The sequence below is a fragment of the Periplaneta americana genome, chromosome 4 (assembly GCF_040183065.1).
Source record: "Periplaneta americana isolate PAMFEO1 chromosome 4, P.americana_PAMFEO1_priV1, whole genome shotgun sequence".
Lineage (NCBI taxonomy): Eukaryota > Metazoa > Arthropoda > Insecta > Blattodea > Blattidae > Periplaneta > Periplaneta americana.
The window spans coordinates 39,571,149-39,586,949 of NC_091120.1; the positions used below are offsets into that span (position 1 = coordinate 39,571,149).

A 15,801-nucleotide genomic window follows, 5' to 3' on the forward strand; every position below is an offset into this window, starting at 1 on the left:
ACATAATTAGGAACATTAAATCCAGAAGTTCGAGATGTACAGGGCATGTAGCACGTATAGGCGAATCCAGAAATGCATAGGCCTATAGAGTGTTAGTTTGAAGGCCATAGGGAAAAAGACCTTTGGGGAGACCGAGACGTAGGTAGGAGGATAATATTAAAATGGCTTTCAGGGAGGTGGGTTATGATGATAGAGACTGGATTAATCTTGCACAGGATAGGAACCGATGACTGGCTTATGTGAGTGCGACAATGAACCTCTGGGTTCCTTAAAAGCCATTTGTAAGTAATTATTATTATTATTATTATTATTATTATTATTATTATTATTATTAATTGTATATTGTTCCTATAGGCCTATGGCTGTCATTTTTATATTTTGTATTGTTCTTATATTGGTTGAGTGTAAGAGAATGCCTTATGGCCTTAACTCTACCTGTAGAAATAAATCTATTAAATAAATATATAAATAATGATAATAAGAACAATAACAATAATAATAATAATAATAATAATAATAATGTGTTAAAACAGAATGTAAGGTAAAATTATATCAGCGAAAAGTGTACCTCACCCATAACCAAAATAATTCCCATGCTGCTACTATTCATACCAATTTCAAGTCTAGCCGCATATTTGAAGAGTTCTGTGGAAAATAATAAAATCTTGAAAATAATCAATATGGATTATTAATTTCTGGAATCGAATGCCGAGCTCACAGACTGTGAAACGTCAGATTGCTGCAGTTCAGCATACCATGGAGTCAAGTGAACTGTTAATTCCAATAAGGGGTGGGGACTACTGCTTTACAGCGTAGTGGGAAAGTGTTTGATGATACCGACCATTGATCGTCCCATTGATCTTGTTTCGAGCGCCGCGTGCTGATGTGTGTGCCGTAGAAGGAAGTGGCGTGCTCGCGGAAGAATTTGCATGCCTCGCATTGACACTGAATCTGCTACTTGCCATGCATCGTCCGCAGCCGGGGCGTGGGTCCTACTTTACGTGTCCTGTTGGAACGGATAGGAAGCTCCACGGAGAGGAGGAAGGGGACACGCGGCTCTTGATCGCGTAACTTCTTCGTATAAAACGACAGTACCGGGCGCCGGCTCGTACCATAAGTACTCTCTGCCGCAACGCAAAACATTCCTTTCCGTGGGACAATGTGGAGGACGTCTATCGTGTGCGTCGTGTTGGCGGCGTCCATAGCGACAAGCCAGCCCGCCAAGCAGAACAGACTTCCCGACGACACTAAGGCCTTCTGGAAGGAGACTCCCATGGACGGGGCCGTCCAGGAGATGAAGACGAGGTGCGTGCAGAAGAACGATCAAGTTTCGTGCCTCAAATTCAGAGTTCTGAAGCTCCTGGATGAAATGCTCAGGAAAGACTCTTACAAGGTAAGGAAGGAGACACATTCAATGTAAGAGATTTTATACATTTTATTTTTACTAACATTTCTAATATTAACCTGGCTATACCTTTGGATTAAAGATTCAAAACCGGAAACACCGTTTTCTACTCCCTTCCACTGGAGTTCGGTGATACTGGCGTAAAATACAAACAAATCACTTTACTAGGTATAGGAGGGAAGAAAAGCAGTTCCATTTATGTAAAGTAGGAAATATCGCGATTTTGAGTTTGATAATAATTTTCATTAGATTTTTCTTTAATCAAAATACAGTCCTGTATTAACAATAAGTGTTTTTACTCCATTTGGACGTATTCATTATGCAGTGTAGCCTACATTATACTGTCTACAGCACATTATCGTACAATATAGAGAATGAAGTTAAATTGAAAAATAATCATAATATGGATATTTAAACACATTTTTGAAAAGGTTGCCGTTAATTTCGATACAGACTTCAGTTCTTTTTTTGCATATTATCGCACTACAGACTATTGTACCTAATTCCAATTACCAGTTTCGTCCTGCGTACCAGTAACTTATGTTAAAATAATTCTGTACCTAAAATAATTCTGTACCTACTCTATAAAAGAGTACCTTACGTACTGTAAATTCATTCTTCACTTCTGCCCGTCATTCTATCTACTGTCCGTCCAAGTGGTTTTGTCGCAGGGTCTTAGAAAGGATGGAAATCACGTGACAGTTAATTAATTAACGATGCCCTTTTATTTATTTTAAACAGTTGTATAATATTACGTAGACGTCCAATTCCTAATAGAAATTAATGTTTTCAGAAAAGAGCTAAGACAGTCCAACTACTACCCTTTACAGAGGAACGAGCAGTAGTCGTGGGGGGAAACCGGGATGCGACGTAGGCAAACGAACGACAGTACCTGTATGAGAATATGATTCAATATATTGAAAGCGAACATATTTCTGGAACGTACTATACTCACTAACTCAGCAGCCTACTATTTGTGTTTACTATGACCGTAAGGCGACTTTGACTGTATATGCTTGGTTCTGTGTGGAGAACAGTTGGAAGTTTACTAGTAGAGGAGGTGGGAATGAAGTACATTCAAAAACTCCGGTACAATAAAAATTGAAGTAAAAATAAAATGATGTCCCTGTATATCATTTGTATGTTATTGCAGCAATAGCGCCTCAAGTCTCTTTTATCTTCTGATTCAAAGTTTATAAAGTTCTGAGCCAATTGCAGCACTACACATGAGATGGCGTACGTAAGACTATTTTCATGCGTTTATTACGTAATTATAAAATATATTAGATTTTCTCATTATAGATATTTCGCGTTTCGCAAAATTCAGTTCCCTCATTATGTTGTGAAAAACACTGCTGTTCACAATTTAATTATTTCTTTGAATTAAGTACTCTTGAAACACATATAGAATACAGGCTATACTTATTTACTATGCATTCAAGTAAGATAACATTTCATTTTCGTGATTGAACGCAAGAGGCATTATTTAAAACACGCAAAAATAAGATAAAATGCAGAGTAAAGTTGCCTATTTCCGTGATACCCCTAATCCCGTGATACTTTTTTTAAATTTAATGTCGGTCAAAGCTTTGCCGTTCGACCATAGCGACAGACATTTTTTCGAAAGAGTGCATCTTTCGCCTACTTTTGAGACATCGGTGAACTTCCTAGCAAGATACCCAATCCCGTGACATTCAGTGAAAAAAAAACGTATCACGGAATTGGGAGTATCACGGAAATAGGCAACTTTACCCTAAGTCTTAAACAGAAGTAGCCTGTGCTATTTAATTTATTTTGACATAAAATAGTTATTGACATATTACAAACATAGGTGTGCACCTTTAGCCGAACGGCTACAGCATCAGCTTTGCTGATAACCCGGGTTCAAATCTGTATATTGTTAGTATTTTTGAAGATCTATAATATTAAGACCAACAGGTCTCCTCTACCACATCATCATAAATACAAACAAAAAAAGTAAATTATATCCATATAGAAGAAATAACAAAAAGAAATAAAATTACATATAAAAGTACGAAAAAATACAAATACAAACATTTAAATATTTTCTAAATACATTTTTAGCTAATAAATCACACTACTGTAAATGTACCTAACATATTTTAATATCCAACATAATAACAATCTCATTAAAGCTTTCAGAGCATGTATCACGTATGGGTGAATCTAGAAATGTATACAGTGTTAGTTGGAATACCTGAGGGGAAAAGACCTTTGGGGAGCCCAAGGCATAGGTGGGAGGATAATATTAAAATAGATTAATCTTGCTCAGAATTGGGACCGATGGTGGGCTTATGTGAGGGCAGCAATGAACCTTCGGGTTCATTAAAAGCCATAAGTAAGTAAGCAATATTCTCTAATAAAGGAAACGTGAGAAATAAGAGAAATTGAACAATAATTTACTAATTTCGTTTAAAAATAATCTTATGAACTAGAAAACAAATTTTCCAGTTAAGGGATTAAGTTATATAAATATGTATAACTCAATGATCGCCTGAAAATTTTGACTCATGCTGTGTTATTGGATCTTTATATAACTTGAAAGTAAATATCTTTACCATCATACTTTTTCTTTATCTTATAGTAGAGCGCCAGAAAGGAATCAGCTTGTTTTCAAAGTGTTGCACTTACGTGAAATTACAGAAATTAAATTAAATCAATAGCACGATACCCCACAGAGAACAAAGCCGAACACCCGACTGCTGGTCTCACGTCCATGTCTCAGGAGAGGTGGACGATCGTCCAACGAATGCGAGGTAACATGTGGCCTGCATGATGATTCCCTAGCCGTTATAATTGGCATATAAAACCAGATTTCTCTACTTACGTATTTTCATCATCATCATCATCATCATCATCATCATCATCATCATCATCATCATCATCATCATCATCATCATCATCAACTTTCAGGTTTAGGCCTTCAGACCTGTTCCGTCGTCAGGGAATATCGTCAGTCCATCTTGTTCTTGGGCGCCCAACATCTCTACGTCCTTTGGGCTTATATTATATTACAAACTTACGTATTTCAATTCAGCAAATTCAGACAGACGCTCTCCCATACACTGGCCGACTTTTCATGAGAAATTTTCTCACCAATGAGGACTCAAACCAGCGTGTCGCTACAAGAAAATTAAAGATGAAATGTATATTGACGTAATTTAAGTTTTGTTAAGCTTCCAAAGATTAATAATTAGAGAACGTATGGAGTCCTTTCTCCTAGAGTACAACAAGATTTCTTCTCATACGCAAGATTTGTTCCTCAGGTCTCCGAAGCGGTGGCAGTTGTGCGCAACTCCTTCAACCCCGAAAACCTACCCAGAACGGGCGACGCTCGCAGTTTGGACGACGATGTGTTGAACGAAGTGGAGCACTACGTGCAGTCTTACGACTACCTGGTGAAGCTGCCAGGCGCCACCCTCAACTTCTCTCCTCGCCGACTCGACGACAACGAGGTCACAATGACTTTCAAGCTCGACCAGAAGCAAGGAAGGGACATCACACCTGAAGAAGGTACTTTGTGAACTTACTTCGAATTCTGTTACCATCGTTATCAACTGTCAAACGGCATCAGTGTGATATAGGAGTAACAGTTGAGACTGAAGAGGCTACGTGGGTTCGAATCCCTCTCTAGCGACTAACTGGTTGGGATAGGAAGGCCGGCGTTATCCCCAGGTTTAGGTAGGTGATAACTCATCTCCTTTTTTTTTAGTAAACAATTAATAAGATTTATGTCTTTATTTGAAATCAAAAACGTAACACACGTATGTAACACTAATTTCACTTCTAAATATCAATTATTAAAAAGGAAAATAATATTATAAATGTTCACAAAATACATAACTTGCAGCTATATTATAGAAACTTCTGACAAATTAATTACATACAGCGTATTAACAATGCAGAAGTAATTAAATCTAACTTCTTCTCTTTTTCTGTACTTATTAAATCATTCCCATCTTCTTTGATTCATTCTTTCTTCCTCTGTTCCTTCTCTATTTATGTTGTCCTATGAATAGCTGTTTCGCATGAATTTGTGAGTCTATGTGTGCATGCGATTGTTTGTAGCATATGTGTGCCTGTCGAGCAAGATGACAATGATAGAATGTAAAGTATAATTTATGTTAGAAGTGATTATATCGGATGTGTACAAACTTACGCCCGATTTCTATTGATGCATGCATATCCCATGTACAAGGATTGAATGAATTAATGAACGAATGAATGAATGAATGAATGAATGAATGAATGAATGAATGAATGAATGAATGAATGAATGAATGAATGAATGAATGAATAAGTAAATAAATAAATTCACAAATCATCATCATCATTATTATCATCCAAAACATCCATTAGACCAAGTGGTCTGTTATAGTCCCACATCAATCCATCTCTTAGCCGGGATCTTCTTCCACAAGGAGCATACTGCAGGATTTGTTTTGGGATGAGTGTTCTATCCATCCTTCTGACATGATTTTTCCAATTTTTCCTTTTTATGAAAACCCTAAAATATACTAAAATACGCAACATGGAATGTCCAAGGGATGAGTTCCAAAGATAAATAAACAAATAAATAAGTAAACAAATAAACAAACAAATAAGTAAATAAATAAACAAAAAACAAATGAATGAATGAATGAATGAATAGGTAAGTAAATAAATAAATAAATAAATAAATAAATAAATAATACTTCTTGCATTCAAAATCGGGCGTAACTTTTTGCATACTCGATATAAAATAGACAAAGATGCAACTTATACCAGGAGAAGCTACATTGTTTGGAATGCACAAAATGTGTAATAAAAGAAATATGTGTAATCTTCACACACTTTATTTTTCGTCGCCCGCTTAAGTTGCAATACAGCTTGCTGCCGAATAAATGAGTGTTGGCAGCATCTATTAATAAATTAAGGTAACTAACACAAAATCTCAATGCTTCACGTAGATTCCTTCATTGTCTCTGCTTATCAGGCCGCAAGAGCAAGCTGAAGAGGATCTTCATCCCGATCCTAGTCTTCATGCTGCTGAAGGCGATCACGCTGATCCCGCTCTTCATCGGCGCGCTGGGCCTCAAGGCGTGGAACGCGCTGCAACTCAGCTTCTTCTCCTTCGTCATCTCCGTGGCGCTCGCCGTCTTCCAGCTGTGCAAGAAGATCGCGTCCGACGGGCCCCCTCAGCTCGTGGCGCACGGGCCCTGGGACTCAGGAGCGGCGCCGCACTACAGAGCGGCGCGCAGCGCAGACCCCCACCACTTGGCCTACAGGGCTCACGTCTGAACCCGCCGCGAATGAAAGTATAGATGGGGAGGCGAGACCTGGCATTGACCTGCGCGAGAGGGGAAAGAATAAGCTGTCAGTAAGAGAGTTTGTTTTATGATAGTCTACCGACACGGAAGTTCATCGCAGACTAAAACCTATCTTCCCCCACCATACCCACTGATTATATAGCCACGGCACATGATTAGATCACAGGACAGGTCTTGCCTCTTCTACTGTAACGTTAACGAATCTGTCCAAAACGTGCCTTCATATTCCACTTCCTAAGTTACAACCACGCTGTGGGGTCCGAGTTGGTAAGAAAATATTGTCGGACCATCGGATCTATGCCCCTTCAGCGCTGTCGTCGTTCTTGGAAAAGTTAACGCCTCTACTCACCCCATTCCACCCGTTTCTCTCCCACTACGTCAAATAGCAGGCCACGAACCTTGCCGAATAGGGATGTTGCCAAACTTCCTTCAAACAGTGTCATATCTCTTGAATATTGCTTATAATACTGTAAGGTTAATTATTACTTATTCATAATTTAATTTAAGTAGGTCTAATGACGCTGATTGACTTATGCAAAATGCTATTACTTCTTAATAATATGTCTTTCACACTCCGTGCTACAGTATTCATGTTGAGTTGACAACACTGGACTGCAAGTACAAATAAACTGTCCCGCAAGAAGGCTCAAAATTGTGAGTAGTGGGGGAGAGAAAGAGAGAGGGGTAGAAAAGAGAGAGATAGGAATACAGGGAGAGAAATGAATTGCCGAGGCTGAAAAGGATTTAAGGTTCAGTTGGCATATCTTTACGGGGGCACAGATCCGATGGTCGGACTATAACAACTTCGACTCCAACATCTAATGGGGTAGGTACAGCTTTGAGCAGTGAAAAAATGACCGTTTGAACTATTTTTTTTTTCCTCAGTGTACATAGCTGATACACAGTTGCATATTAATACACAGAAAACTCAATCTTTCTTCAATAATTTCAATTTTGTAACAAGAATTTAGTCCACACCTGTGGAGTAACTGCTAGCGCGTCTGGCCGCGAAACCAGGTGGCCCGAGTTCGATTCCCGGTCGGGGAAAGTTACCTGGTGGAAGTTTTCTCCGGGGTTCTCTCTCAACCCAATATGAGCAAATGCTGGGTAACTTTCGGTGCTGAATCTCGGACTCATTTCACCGTCATTATCACCTTCATATCATTCAGACACTAAATAACCTGAGATGCTGATACAGCGTCGTGAAATAACGTACTAAAAACATGAATTTAAATGCATAATTTAATTATTCAAAATGCGACTTTCAGCTTTGTTAGAATCCATATTTTGTTCTTAACCAATTTTCAACATTTCCTTGTTATATTACTTTCATTTTAAAAAGCTAAAGTATATATCTAAAATCCTGATCACAATCAGATTTCTATTCAAATAAGTGATATTTTAAATTTGTGTTTGCATAAAAAAAACAAGTTTTAAAGTTATTTTAGATCAAAATTAGGCCTACTTTTTGAAGACAAAATATATAACAAAGAGGCTATATTCTCGTCAATTTTTGTAGATAAAGTACCTACATGTAAATATGCACAAAAAATTTCATAAAATTCTGTTCAAAAGTTTTAGAAATCATTGATATGAATTTTCAAAATGTACTTAGCGCGAAAATTTGATTAATAATATATAATTTGTAGTAGTACCTTGTGCAGCATCTTGCATTTGAAATTCATAACTTTAAAACTAATACAAATATTGAAACAATAATTGTTTCACCAAAATAAACTTCAATAGTTGGTACATATTTTAAAAATTACTTTGAAAAATGAATTTTTGAAGGCATTAAGCTGTATTTACCCCTTTAAAAATCGCGTATAGTGCTAAACAATAGCAGTCTTATACTTGTGGAGATTATGCTTTGTAAGTTTGCCTCAGGTACTGAAAGAACCTATCCCTATTGTAACCTATAAAATATCAGACTTAATTCTATATTCAAATACAGCTACAACGAATTCACATGTTTTTCAGAACGCGTACTATCAAAAGAGATTTTCGTACATAATTTATTTAAAATGTTAATCACTAAATATTACTTTTAAACCTTATTTTACCATCAGACACTTCTAATTAACACCATGTTGACAAGTAAACCTTAATAATGTGTTTTTCGCCATAAGAGAGTTAATTTTAATCCTAGTTAAAATAAAGGAATTCCTAAACGTAGATGAAATTTTGTTTTGAGCAGAAAATATATGAATCTCACATGATTTAAAATTAATTCATGTTAGTAGAGGTTGAAAGTACTCCTTTTAGGCAGAACTTACTGTCTGTCTAGGTTTCTAAAGTATACATATTTTTCTTTTTGTGTTTTCAATTTCGTTTTTCGCTGTAAGGAGCTAGCGGTGAAAATATGGATAACGCATCTAAACTTGTGACTTTTGACATAAAAATGAGAGAGGCAATGTTGAGGGGATCAACCCTCGTTAATAGTATTTTTTTCCTATACAAAAGGCTATCTGACTGGTAGACTAACACAAACTCAAACTGTTATACCAACTCAAGAGTAGGCCTAACCTCCAAGATGAATTCGAAGATATTTCCTGTAGAATTTATTTTTCGTTATCATATGATTTAGTGGTCTTGATATATAATAATAAAAAAAGAAAAACTTCCCAAAAAACCTTTTAATCTCATATTAAAGCTTAAAGAAATACATTACAAGAAAATTTTCCTCTTCAGTGCTTTGTAAAACTTAACTCACATCCAATACATGTAATCTCGACGTATTTTGCTTTTGGTTTTATAACTGTATTTCACTGATGTAACTCTAAAGGTTTTTTTCTACAGTTTATTTATGAGAGATGATAAACTGCATTACTTCAATGTGTTTTTATGAAAGAAAAATAGCGATGTATTACGTCTAACGCAATCGTGGTTACCTTCACCGTGAAGAAATAGTTATGTAATATCATTGGAGCATACCATCATCACACTCAAAACGACTTATTACTTCATAACACAGTGCATAAATAATCATGACGGACTTAGCTGATCACATCGGAATACACGTGAACTGACTTCAGTTTCAATCAGGGCTTCGTTAATGTTTTGACGTTCCTTTTGTTAGTGTCGTAGTTATTAAAGCCAGCCACAATTTTCATTATCTTCTAATAATTTATTTTAGTTTTCTACGTTGTCTTGCTTTCTTAGGGGTCGTTTCCACATTTTGATCTAAACGCAATTTTGACCAGCTATGTAAACTACGAAACTGGCTGTTGACGACTTCAATGTCTTATAATTTATAACAAATGACTGATATTCTACACATATTCGTGACTTAGACTGTGCCATTAACATTAGAATTGTTCTAAGTAGATCATGCCTGCTAACAATCAGTTTTGGTATTTGAACACTACAAGGGAAAAATCTGATGTCACGTTTTACTGCTTTTACAGGAGAGCAAGTTGAAAGTTTCAAGATTCACTATATTCTATTGTTTTTGGATTATAATTCTTCAAATTTCTTTGGTCCAATAACGTTGTTATTCTGTACAGTTAAACTACTTAAATCTACACTACCTGAGCTAATACATGACATCTAAAAGAGAAAATCGATAATTTTGGACTTATCACGTTTTTCCCCTGTACTCTTCTTTTATTAAATAACTTACACAAGTGTACAAAATGTAAATATGTGACTGAGGCTATGACTGAAGTATTATTTGACGTTATTCTTTTATCATTTGAGCTATAGTAGTTATATGAGTTAACTTTGTTGACGCAATGTATTCATATATGTAAATCGATTTTAAACCTAAATGAGTACCTATATAAACTGGAAGGAACCACAAATTTAAAGCCTTCAATATTTTAGTTAAATTGTTAAAAACTTATTTTGATTGAATTTTTACAAAAGTTTTGCAACTGTTATGTTCAAATTAATTATTGTTTTTTTTTATTCAGGTGATTAGCTTCCTGTAGGATAAATGCTAGGAATGTTAGAGAACTTATTGTTCATCATGTTTCATGAAATAATTTCTTTGATAGATTTTCCTTAATAAAGGGTAGTAACCTACGTTACACTCACAGTCTGCTATGTATTCATTGTAAAACAAAATAATTTCTTATTAAAAACGTCTATTGGTTTCATACAGCCTATATTCTGGTTGAAGTATTTTAACAAATCTTGATGCTTTAACATCTTATTTATATTTTATTTATTAATTTAAATTATATTTGTAAACAAACATGTTACTTTTTCTTGGTGGTCAAAGTACTGACAATTCTTGGATTGTGTTTGAGTGGTCCGTTTGGGTATGAATAAAATAAAAAAGCTTTAAAATGAAAACTATTCTTATTTATTTTGCAAATACATTATACAAATATAATCAATTTGTTCTCTTCACTCATATTAGGCTCAACAAAACAATTTCATGCACAAAAGAAACCATGAATTCAGATTATTTTCTCCCATATAAAATTTAACATTTCACGCATAAAATCTGCTAAAGCTAATATTTTCTTATCTCTGAGGTCAACAGTTCTAATGGGTCGTTGTACATACAAAGAGTCCTTCATAAAATTCCAAACAAGAAATCGTGAAGTAGGTAGAATATTTTTTGTTGGGTATAGCCATCTCTACTGACAATCGTCCCAGACTTCTATTTGAAATCGCTCTCATACCTTAAAAACATCCTCCATAACTTTTGTTTCAAGTACACGACTACAATAGTTGGGTATAGTTTATAAACGGAACCCAGTTCTTCAAATACGCTGTCTAATATTATTGTTTTTTTTTCAAAACCGCTGTAGTGTTCTATTACTTCCAAAGTTTGCAAACAATATCCGAATTCTGCTATTTATTTTACAGTAGTAGCTATTTTTGTTTTCTTTTGTTAATATGAAAATTGTTTTGTTATGTACCTGATATCACATTGAATGCTGAATACCACTATAGAAAACTATTATATTTTAAGGTCGTATCATTTGCTAATTTCAGATTCATTTCTCTCTTCATGTAACTTTCACGTTTACTTAATATTGTTCATACTCAAACGGATGGCTGTATGTATTCCTGACTTATGTGAGACGAATGATGATATTGTAAAACCTTTTTTACGATTTAATTACAAACTTATTCAATGTATTATTCCTTGGAAGATTAAAAATCATAATCAATAGATTCTGCAGTAGATTCGCAGAATATGCACTATAGACTAGACCATTTCCTTGTACACAGATTCATTGTATGCTATTGTTGTTGAGTTTTTTTTCTTCACTACAATATCATTGTATTAAATTTAATTATGTAAAAGATGCAGGATGGTATTCTAGTCGTTGAATAGAGCGATAGACAAAAAATGTTCACATGTTCGAGCTATGTATTTATTTAATTTATTTAAATAAATGTCTCCAACATCATCAACCTTTGTTTCAGTAACTGTCGGCTTAATGTCCGTATCCATTCACAAAGTTCAACAAATCAGGATTTTCATATCGAACACATGTTACAAAAGTTCGATATTATTCTCTACCTTGAAATGTTCAAGTCAAATGGATATGACTGAAGTTTTCACTTTCATATAGACTATGTAACACTCGAGAGATGGCAGCACGCTAACCCTTTGTCATGCGCAACATCTAGCGGAGATTTTTGGAATTCTGTGTTACGCTAAGAATGATAGATATTATTATCAATTGTATCTTTTAAAAAAGTATTGAAGTCTAAAAAGTATCTATTTTACTTTAAAGTCCATGACAGAACAACCCCAAGAGGAGACAAGGCCGAGTCAAGCACTTGTCATCTTAACATGAGCGAGTTATGAAGAAGCTCTAATAACTGCACAACTTAATTTCTTAACTAAATGTTGAATTTGGATTCTCAGACGATAAGTCCACATGCACTTCGTTCAATAAAATCAGAAGAACCGATTCGACTAAAGATAAAGACCTAGATAACCCTTCAGAATCCCATTAGAGCAAAAAATTTCTGCAGCTTCCTTTGTTACTAGCCAGGGAAGCTACTTCTGGCAAGACTTACAGTATTTACTTTACTTTTAACTGTCTGTAAGTCCTAGCAGTATTGTTCTTACTCCTTAGCATATTTTTAAAATGTCCGCCTTTCTTCCAATTTTCTCCACTACGAAGAAATAATTCTAGGAGAAAGAAGACCGCTTAGAATCACACCATCCATCTTCATCAGAGACTTGTTCATGCTAGGTATTTAAAAGTAATAATTCATTGTAACAGCGAGAGTTCACAAGCAAAATACTGTACAATCCAGAATTTTTGTTTCGTGAAATTTTAAAAGTGTACCAAGTGACTGTCTGACTGTTATTTGTTGAAAAGGCCGATATACGAGGAAGGAAGGAAAATAAAGCTTATATGGTGTCTTCTACAATACTTGTAAAAGATATGAAAATCAATTTAACATAAGCGACACTAAGGGTGCTATTCATAGACATTTCGCTAGCCCGCGCTACGAGCGTGCTAAACTAGCACCGGCTATCGACTGGTTACTTGTACGGGATTCATATCATATCATATCATATCGCTAACACTGGTTTATGAATATGAAAAACGTTAGTTCGCTGATCATCCACCGGAAGCCCGCGCTAAGAATGTCTATGAATACGGCCCATAATAATAATAATAATAATAATAATAATAATAATAATAATAATAATAATAATAATAATAATAATAATGATTTATTTAACCTGGCGTCTTACTTAAGTTCATGCGTTACGTAACAATTCAGTTCCTTTATCATGTTGTGAATAATATTATCGGTATTGCTTTTTTAATTATTATTAAAATGATAGCTGAAGTAAATAATTGAATCGGTTATTTTGAAAACTTATCATAGGCCTGTGACATTTTCGCGCATGTTACTTTTTTTCAACCAGAGTGCTCTTTACTCTTTCTCATACATATTATTGTTAAAAATCATAAAATATGTCACATGTTTCATCTATAGAAATGAATAATAAACTAACTTTAGTTTGGTTAATGTAATAAATGTTACTGAAGCAGAACTGTACATGTTACCTTTTCGAAATAATCGATTCAATTTAATATGCTACAAAAGACCCTGAAAGCTTGGAGGCAATAACGTAGCAGCCCCTCATGGCAAACGTAGCTATGTGCAGTGTTCGTAATGCGACCAGAGCGAAAATTAATACTACTGATAATATCTAAAATATCGGAAGGTCAAAGACGGTATGATGATATAAACTTTGAAGACAAAACAGGCCAGTAGGCTAATCCTTGCTCCCAAAGTAGAATATGAACGTTTATACTCTGATTACATACATGCACACATATACAATGCTAAACAGGTACCTTTGCAGAACGAAAAGTTACATTTGTCCGGATTAAATTTCTGCACATTTTAATAACAAAACTAAAATTAATTCAATCATTTATTATCATGATACACTGCTCTCTTAAATTAACTGAGCATATTGGAATTTAATTAAATGGTTTTCCCAAAACATGCTATAAAATATTTCAAATAAAACAATTTTTATCTCGAAAAGGAAGAAAAAATAAGAAAAATTATATAAAACTTTTGTTTGAAATATCTCAAAGAATAAACCTCTTAAATGAATGGCATTACTTACGGTACATCCTGTGTGTGTGTGTGTTTGTTCTTGTGTGTGTCAGTTAATTAATTGAAAACAAATTTACGAGTAGGTCTACATAAAATTGCTTCGTGCATTTTATTATTATTATTATTATTATTATTATTATTATTTTTTATTATTATTATTTTTATTATTATTATTACATTGTATTGTTTTATTATTGTTATTATTACTATTACTTATATTAATAATTTTCTACTTATGAAAATCGGCCTTTAAAAATGACGTGAGCATTAGAATATTTTAGAATTTCCTCTGCTTCAATCTCAAATGTGCACTTATGACAAGGGATGCTAATCCTATAACTTTTAATCATTATCAATCAAGGCTTTTTAGGCCTAGTGGTCAATAAAATCATAATGAATAAAATAACACAGTACACATTAAATAAATGTTCCTAAATGTTCTATTACTTTGATTCTATCAGACACTTATATTGTTTGTGTGAAGTGTAAAACTAGCAATTATTATTAAGTAACAAAGTCAAGAATTGCATAACTTACAACTCTTTTTCTTTAACCATGTTCTTCAAATTAAAAAAGACTTGCAGGTAATGTTTCCATTCGGTCACTTCTGCAGCTGACGGTAGCATGTAAAATGCTTTGTCAGGGACATTTATCTTTAGTTCAGGAGATAAATGTAAACAAAAAATGAAACAAAGCCATTTACTTTCGTATACACTTTTCAAGATCACGTCAGTTATATAATGTTAACAGGCTGCTTGATAAATGCAGTCAAACGTGGTGATTTTGTATGCTGTAACATAATTAATGAACTTTAATTAACATTACGATGACTATTAGAAGGAATCACATGCATTTTAAGTTTATAGAACTTCCGCAATAAATTAGTGAGCAGAACTGCATTTCACAGTATGTTACTGTAGTTATTGTTACGTAACTCTTTAGTTTAATAGTGTAAATTCTCCATCAGATGGAGTTGGTTGGTTGATTTCCAACGCCGAGCTTCAACTAAATAACCGAGTCCTCTAGCCACATGAACTTACACACCTCGCACTAGTAGTACGGTATCGTTACACACAGATTTTTAATCTGCAAGTCTTCAGTCTGTTCTATCAGATATCTCTACAGTCTTTACCGGAGGGACAGCTATTAGCAGGAGTTGAGAACGAAGTTACGAAACTTTAGGATATAGAATTGTGCATTTATTGATTGTTATTCTTGAAGAAAACGAGTATAAATTATACTGTATATACACACACAGTGAATCTACTACATGCTGACAGTGGCTTTACTCACCTGATAGGAGAATCACATTTATCATCCACGAATGGAATATACTGAATCGACATTACACTGCTCCACCGATTTAATAGTTTGAGTCTACAAAAATCAACATAACAGTACAACGTGGCCTATTGTTCTGACGAGAAATCAAGCTCCCGCATATCGGTAAGGCATCATGTCACAAACACGTTCACGTATGAGTGTTTCTCACAAAGTAAA

At 34.6% G+C, this 15,801-nt stretch overlaps 2 protein-coding genes across 3 annotated transcripts in view; one reads left to right on the top strand and one right to left on the bottom strand.

The window, feature by feature from the left end:
- Osi24 (Protein) overlaps window positions 1-15,801 on the bottom strand; it is a 226,835-nt gene that overhangs the window by 195,351 nt on the left and 15,683 nt on the right. The window lies entirely within an intron of this gene.
- LOC138697735 (uncharacterized) lies at window positions 1,120-12,111 on the top strand. Its single transcript, XM_069823215.1, has 3 exons — window positions 1,120-1,393; window positions 4,693-4,939; window positions 6,402-12,111. Exons 1-3 carry the CDS (start codon window positions 1,160-1,162, stop codon window positions 6,704-6,706), a joined length of 786 nt encoding a protein of 261 aa, XP_069679316.1. The 5' UTR covers window positions 1,120-1,159; the 3' UTR covers window positions 6,707-12,111.

Coding starts and splice junctions, on each gene's coding strand:
- LOC138697735 (XM_069823215.1), top strand. CDS start 1,160: ATGTGGAGGACGTCTATCGTGTGCGTCGTGTTGGCGGCGTCCATAGCG. Junction 1,394..4,692: donor TCAGGAAAGACTCTTACAAG/GTAAGGAAGGAG, acceptor TTTGTTCCTCAG/GTCTCCGAAGCGGTGGCAGT. Junction 4,940..6,401: donor GGACATCACACCTGAAGAAG/GTACTTTGTGAA, acceptor TCTGCTTATCAG/GCCGCAAGAGCAAGCTGAAG.